The 7,714-nt window shown below is 40.2% G+C and overlaps 1 protein-coding gene across 1 annotated transcript; it reads right to left on the minus strand.

The window, feature by feature from the left end:
* Window positions 1-1,750: 1,750 nt before the first annotated feature.
* Window positions 1,751-7,483, minus strand: LOC120793837 (cell surface A33 antigen-like). Its single transcript, XM_040134275.1, has 7 exons — window positions 7,338-7,483; window positions 6,449-6,621; window positions 6,077-6,290; window positions 5,087-5,251; window positions 3,860-3,976; window positions 3,590-3,716; window positions 1,751-2,490 (listed from the first exon to the last, which is right to left on the minus strand). Exons 1-7 carry the CDS (start codon window positions 7,375-7,377, stop codon window positions 1,992-1,994), a joined length of 1,335 nt encoding a protein of 444 aa, XP_039990209.1. The 5' UTR covers window positions 7,378-7,483; the 3' UTR covers window positions 1,751-1,991.
* Between the last annotated feature and the right edge of the window lie 231 nt (window positions 7,484-7,714).

Here is a 7,714-nt window from a genome sequence, read left to right on the forward strand (position 1 = left end):
ATTACCCGCATTTTAGAGATCGTAATTTAATATTTACTTGAGCATTTTCACACAGTGGGACTTTCAATTAGGTAAAATCTGGATACGTAAAGTGAAATGTCAATAGACTATAACTGAAAAATAATAACGCACATCAGGTTGATGGTTTGTCATATTTCTTAAGAGCAGATTTTTACCCCCCCAGCTACGTTATCATTTTATTTTGAAGTCCAACTGACCACATATCCGGTAGTAGTCGTGTAACTTTACGCAGAAGGGCGGGGAGCTCCTTCAGAAAACAATGGATGGTGGCGGTGCGGGAGGGAAGCGGGAGGATGAAGTCTGAAACATGGTGAGCACATTTTTAAATGTTAAAAAAATACAAAACAAAAGTTTCGAACGTGAATGAATCCCCCAGATAATATCATAACAATTAATATTAATACTACTACTACTACTACTTATGTTGATTATAATAATAATAATGCCAATGATAATAATATTTCCATCCCTCCTCAATGCCATGAGATCCTGTGAGAACTGAGTTGTTTAAGACGTGTTGTGTTGCCATCCAGTGTTCTGGATTCAGAGAAGCTGCTGTGTGTATTGTTTTATTTCATTGGCTTTATTTTTACAGCATTTTTCAAATGGAAACAACGCACTGTTTCACAATTACGGAAAATTTTGTGAAATCTCACTGCAAACTGGTAACATTATTACTGGTGAGATAAAATAATAGCGTGTAGATGCAATGCATATTTCATTGCATTTCAACATAAATCTCTATACAGTAATTCAGTATAATAGAAAACATATTTTAAGGTGACATGGCAAAAAAGGGGTTATATGCTATATATCTATATATATGGATATATATATATATATATATATATATATATATATATATATATATGGATATATATATATATATGGATATATATATATGGATATATATATATGTTCAATGTTTAGACATTAAAATTATGATATTCATTTACAAAAAAACAAAACAAAAAACAGATCTCTGTTGCCATTATTAATGACAACAGTCAGAGGAAGTTGTAGTTCTAGTTTTCATAATGTTGTGGTTTCAGAAAGAAAAAATTGGGGAAACCGAAAGCACTCAATAAGATGAACGACAAAGCCGGTTCAGTGCCTCTGCTTCTATACAAGAATATACAGTATCTAACTCAGCATAAAAAAAAATAATGACACAAAACTGAAGCCCTTTTCTTTAGTGAGATGGTAGGTTCCTTAAAAAAAAACGACCACCAGTTACACCCAACAGCAGAAGCCATCTTAAATTATTACAAACACACAAACAGTCATAAGACCTTGCATTCTTTTGTAACAATGTCTACATATCAATTTTAAAGCTAAAATTCCACATAATTTCTGTATTACACAGCCCTCTTCCACACATCAGGCAGCATGGGTCGCATTACTTTGTCTACAGAGTGTTTGCATCTCTACTTTAGAATGTGACCAACCCTGACTGAGCTGCAGTAAACTTATATTTATGCAAGTTTCAAAGAAAACAGTGTCCTTTATATCACAGGAAAAAAACATTAAAAATTGATATGGTGGCAGTTTCAATTTCACTAGGTAAGAAAATGTAAAGAGACATTAATAGTCTTCTGTTAATGTCATTGTTCTCTTATTGTATGTATGTGTTTGTATGTATATATATATATATATATACACATACACACACACACACACACACACACAAACACAAACACACACATACATATGTATATATGTGTATATATACATATATACTGCTATACTTATGCTGGAATACATACATATATATTCCAGTATAAGTATACAGTTTTTTTGAGCCAATTCTATCATAGCTAGGTCCACTGAGGCAAAATGTTGTTTGAGCCAATCAGGTCACACCTTGAGTGTGAAGTCACTGGCAACCATTGGAAGAAAAGTCAATGGAAATAAAACAGAAGATAGTCAACAGTTGTTGGTACCAACAACTGTTGACCAGACCAGAGGTCTTAGTTGTCATAGTCCCTCCTCGGTGGTCTGTCAGGATTACGATCATCATAGGACTCATCATAGCGGTCGTCATCATCATTGCGACGGTCTCTGCGGTCATTGTAGCGTCGCCCGTCGTCATAGTCGCGGTTGTCATCGTAGCGGTCATTGCGATCACTGTATCTGTCCCGGCGGTCGGAGTAGTCACTACGGCGATCGTCGTAGTCGCTGCGCCGTTCATCGCAGTCGCTGCGCCGATCATTGTAGTCGCTGCGGCGGTCGTCGTAGTCGTTACGGCGGTCGTTGTAGTTGCTGCGGCGGTCGTCATAGTCACTGCGCCGATCATCATAATCCCTGCGGCGGTCATTGCCATGCTCGCTCCGTTCCTCATAGCGGTCAAGGGGGTCAGGACTCTTCACATCGGAGCCATCAAAACTGCGTATGTCCTCCTGCCCATCAGCTCGGCGACTATCATCATCTTTAGCCGGCTCTTTGTCGGGGAACTCTTCCTCACGGACTCTAGAAAGTGGACATACAAAAGTCAGATGTTTGGGGTGAAGAGTTTTTGTATCTGTGTATTTCTTTAGAAGCGTTCGTCTGGAACCATAGTTGCCTTGAAACCACCTCAGCTGTGTTGTTGTGGTAGGATCTCGAAAATATTTTGACATATTCTGCACAAATGCGTCTAAAGAAATCTGGTAGCAGGTGAGGTTTATTGTTTGATATCTTTTTAAAATTCTGATGGACTCAGTCGTTTGAGAGATATCTTTCTTTTCATATTTTGAATATTTTTATGTAATCCTGTCAACAAACTTGAGTCAGTTACATAGATGGGATATTGTCATGGAAACATACAATATACCAGCTGTATGAAACAATCAGAGATAGAGGATAAACAACCACTTGATAAAATGGAGCAAATATGGCTGTGCAAAAGAAACAAATTGCAAATATCTGAGGCATTCTCATGTGCCATATTAACATGCAGCCTCTCTGTTTGTTCATAGTGTCAGGTATAATGAAGGATTTCTGTAGGTGTCTGTCTTGGTGATTAATTTACTTACATGAAGAGGAAGTAAAAATCAAAGTGACATGTTGCTAATAGCTATGAAAATAAATTTAGTCTTTTTGCTTTCTCTGCAAGAATTCTGTTTGTTCTGTGTGACGTGCTGAAACTACGCCTTCTTTTAAAAGCAGCCTTAAACCTTTCCTTGTTTCAGGTCCGCATCACAATTTGCGTCAGATTTTTTTTACGAGCTATATTTTTACCCTGTGGCTCCAAGTGGGTCTCTTTTACCTCTTTAATTTTTGGGAACCGTAATTTTTTTCTTTTCTTTTTTCTATCAATTTAAAAAAACACTTTTTCCTTATGGAAAAAAATTGCTGTATAAACAAAATTTTTTTTTGACCTTTCACAGCCAGTTTGTTGGCAGACATTAGACTGTCAATTTCTCTGCCTATAAACCTAAATGCCCTGATATACGACTACTTGCTCGGTCAGCCTCATGAAAGGGTCGTATCAGATGTTAACCTCTGTTCACATCACAGCATCTTGTTCATCAGTCGGTGTGAGAGTGTTTGTATGTTTGCATGTGTCTTCAAGGGAGAAAAGTGTTACCCCATGGCATATTCCTCCTCTTTGCCCTTCTTGCGGCAGCAGCAGCAATAGATGATGATGATGAGTATGATCAGAAAGGCAACAACTCCGCCAATGATTCCTGCAGTGAAGCCAATTTTCATGGAAGCTGCAGGATTAAAGGAAGAAGCGTTGGGTGTACGAAGAACAGAAGAAATGATATTGTAATGAATTACTGTAAATGTGTATTTATTGGGAATGCTAAATTCCCAGATTATTATTGAAATGCTGCCATAAGAAGGTGTCTCTCACGTGGCATGACTGCGAGGGTGATGTTGCAGGTAGCGGAGCGGATCTTGTTCCTCGAGGTGCAGATGTAGAATCCCGATGTATCCCTGGAGATGTTGTACAGAGACAGGATACCTCCCTCTGAAAGACAAAGAGTCAGTCACGTGTACTGTACAGATCCCTGCTATCATGATTTGATTGCTTCATATTTTACAGACTACAAGTTCTACAATGCTACTGCTCATAAAAATCCGAGTGGATATTCTGGAATCTGCCAGGTGCCCAATGAATAATCAGTGCTGTTCAATCGTAGTTCCTGAAAGTTTTATTGTACATTTTGGTGAAACAAAGGTTTAATTAAACTGAACTGAAGGATGAAATAGTACTATTACACGAATGAAACAGAGACATTTTTGGTATCAGCGCTGATCCATCTGTCCTCCCTTGTCAATTGTTCCCCCTGAGGCCTTCACAAACAAATATCACTGTTGGTATGGACACTATACAACACAATTAAAAGCAAACACTTTCAAGTACAGCCAGATTTTGTATTTCAGCATCGGCCTACACGTCGGCCAATAAATCAAGAAGTAATTGCAGTACAGAAAGGCCTAATACAGCCTATGCCTGTGGCAATTTTGAAACAATGTCACCATTACATACTTTGTCTTCAGACGAGCGCTTAGAGGATTGTTATTCAATCTTAAAATGTCCTGCTCAGTGAACATCTTGTTCATGTTTTGATCATGTAATGTCCAAATGTAAGAGATCCAAATCCAAGATGTATGTTTATGTGATGTGTTTATGTTTGTTTACGCAAGAAAATACATGGAATGTATGTGAATTTTTTTTTTGGTCACAAATATCACCATTAGAGTAAGCACCAAAAATCTAGTGAAAATCGTGCTCTACATTAAAAATCATTTTACTGCCGAACCCATTGCTGCCCCTAAATCCCCAAATTTCCTCCCAGCACTCTGAATCTCAACTGATAACTGTGTTGACTTCATCAGTTTCTGTAATGAAAGTCTTGCAATTTGTGAGCACTACACAACAACCTCTTTTTCACCTTTAACCATCAAACTTGGCTGAAAATTGACTTGAAAATATACCAAGTGGAGATGAACGTGACTTGATTCTCACCCCGATTGTGGCCATGGTTGTTCTTTTGTTAACGTTTATGCGCTGACAGCTGACTTATATTTTTCCAGGATCGACAGTCCTGTCGGAAACCGTGCCACTGATACTTACTGTCGGTGGTTCTGGGCTCTGCCACACGAGGCATGTTCCGTACATCACGACTCTCCCACTTATAAGTGGGTGGTGGGGAGCCCTCCTCAGACACACAGGTCAGGTTGATGTTCTGGCCGTACTCTGCCTTACCCTGGAGCTTACAGATGGGCTTAGACGGAGCCACTAGAAAAAAAGAAATAAAAATAAGGTGTAATTTGTGTCATTTGTCCTTAAAAGAGTTTCTTTAGTAGCATATATGAATAATAAAATATGTCCTTCGCATCCATCCATCCATTAGCTATACCGGGTCATTCTTGACGGTCAGGGGCTGTAGCCAATCCCTTCTGACGCTGCTAGAGAGGCAGGGTACACCCTGGCTAGGTTGCCAGTCAATCGCAGAGCCGACACATAGAGACAGACGGCCATTCACGCTCACATTCACAGCTACAGGCAATGTAGAGGTGCCAGTAAACCTAACCTGCATGTCTCTGGATCGTGGGAGCAAACCGGAACACCCAGAGGAAACCCAAAGAAAGCACGAAACAAACTCCACACAGAAATAAAACCAGCTGATCTGCAGATTCGATTCCCAGAACCTTCTTGCTGTAAGGTGATTGTGCTAACCACCATTATTTTCTTTTAAGCATGTTAATATATTGTTACATGGTTTAGAGTACAGCGAGCGTTGTAACATAAAGATGCCAGCCGGTTACAGATTGAGTAGCAAAGCTGGATAAACTGTTAACATAGGAAGTGTCTCTTTGCTACTTCCATATGTCATGTGTTTTTTTCTCACTTCATTGCAGTAGGAATACCCACCTCCGATAGCTTAGAGAAGACTTAAATGCTAAACGTTTTACCGACTGAGCTTATACTTGCAGTAAAATAACTGATAATATGTTGACTTGAAAGCCAGAAAGAAGATGCAATGCAAAACTCTTTTCGCCCACGTTTAAATATTTAAAGCAAATATTGGGTTTGTTTCTTTGAAAACAAATGCAGCGTTACCTAGAACCACCAAACGTGTAGTGTCGGCCGGCTTGCCCTCGTCGTCGCCTGGGATCAGGACACGACACTCAAAATTCTTGTTGTCGGCCAGCGTGATGGAGGACAGTTTCAGGTTGGCCTTTCCAGATGGGATATTTACGTCCAGGGACACCCGACCTTCATACAGTGATTTGATGTCAGTGGTGCCAGTGGAGAAGTGGGTGAGGATCACGGTCTGTTAGACAACAACATAAGAAGAAGATTAAGAAAGGAGGGCAGCAAAGTTCTGCTATGAATTTTCTTACTGACAACACTGATGAATTAGGATTATGCTGATTATAACTGATAGATAGATAGATTGATTGACAGACTGAATGACAGATAGATACTGACCTCTTTAGCATTCGCTTTATCAGCCTCAACAGACCATGTGATGATGACTAGGGAGGAGCTGTTTATGGCTTTTGCTGGTTTAAAGCTGCAGGGCAGTGTGATGTTGTCCCCCCTGGCATGCTCATATTGCTCCTGTGGGATGTTCACTTGGAGGGCACCAACACCGGGCAACACTGTCCAATTTAAAAACAGGAGCGATAGTTTTCTTTATTACCATTTGCAAACTGCGATCAGGTTGAAGTTGCACGCACCTTTACAGAGAATGATTCAGCAGGTGAACTTTACATCTGTGCAAATGACTTACTACCCTTCCTTCCCAGCCACATTAGCGCACAGCACAGAGAAGAAAAAAAAAACTGGCTTAAAGCTGTTCCAGACGATTTCTGATTTTCCTTTGTCTCTTTGGATTTTGTCAAGAACAAAACAAACAAAAACCAAGACATTTTTAGAACTCATCATTTTATCGACTAAATGATTTACCCAGTAAATTGGAAAATAATAGGCAGATTACTCGGTAATGAAAATAATCGTTGGTTGCAGCCACGGGGTCTTATATGCTTTATTAGAAACCAAAAACATTTAATGAGGTTACCAGTGTTAGGTCTAAGCCTATGTGAAAGAAAACAGTACAGATCAATAGCATATTAACATTGGACAACGTTGATTTCAAGATACAACGAATTCCAAAGTTTATTTTGTTTGCTTTTTATTATTTTTGGGGAAAAAAAAGGTTTGCTCAACAGCGAACCGATGAGACAGATCACCTGCATAAACAGGTCGCTCGGGCTTGTTCCGTTTCAGTTAACCTCAAGGTGCGCGCACACAGGTGTGGCAGCTCCGTAAGGCGCAAAGGACGGAAACAAGTGTTATTTATCAGAGATACACTCACCCAGACACAGCAGAGTCAAGCTGAAAATCCTCCCCTCCATAGCTGAGACGTGTATTGTTCTCAAACCAACCGTCAGCGATTCTTCTGCGTGTGGCTGTTTCTGTTTTGTTTTTTCCTTTAATGAAACGGAGCTGCGGACGCACCGCGAGCAGTTGAATCGAAACCCGGCCGCGTCCTGAAAGTGATGAGCCCGTCGGGTGTGGCCGCCGCCTCCGGGTGACTGACGGCGCTCTCCACCAATCACCGCGGTCCTTGCATCTTCGTGTAACATTCTTGCTGCGCCCTCCTGGCGTGACTCGGCTTGTCCTCTCGTCTGGAAAACAGTATTTGACTTTCATGGGGATGTCTGTCAAATGCGTTTCCCCTGGACTGATTTC

This window comes from Xiphias gladius, chromosome 1, assembly GCF_016859285.1.
Source record: "Xiphias gladius isolate SHS-SW01 ecotype Sanya breed wild chromosome 1, ASM1685928v1, whole genome shotgun sequence".
In the NCBI taxonomy this organism is placed as follows: domain Eukaryota; kingdom Metazoa; phylum Chordata; class Actinopteri; order Istiophoriformes; family Xiphiidae; genus Xiphias; species Xiphias gladius.

Bases quoted from the DNA above. Each gene is read 5' to 3' on its own strand.
- LOC120793837 (XM_040134275.1), bottom strand. From the start codon at position 7,377: ATGGAGGGGAGGATTTTCAGCTTGACTCTGCTGTGTCTGG. The intron at 5,252-6,076 runs GTAACGCTGCAT...CTTTTTTTCTAG, and splicing joins TACACGTTTGGTGGTTCTAG to TGGCTCCGTCTAAGCCCATC. The intron at 2,491-3,589 runs GTAACACTTTTC...TCCACTTTCTAG, and splicing joins GAGGAGGAATATGCCATGGG to AGTCCGTGAGGAAGAGTTCC.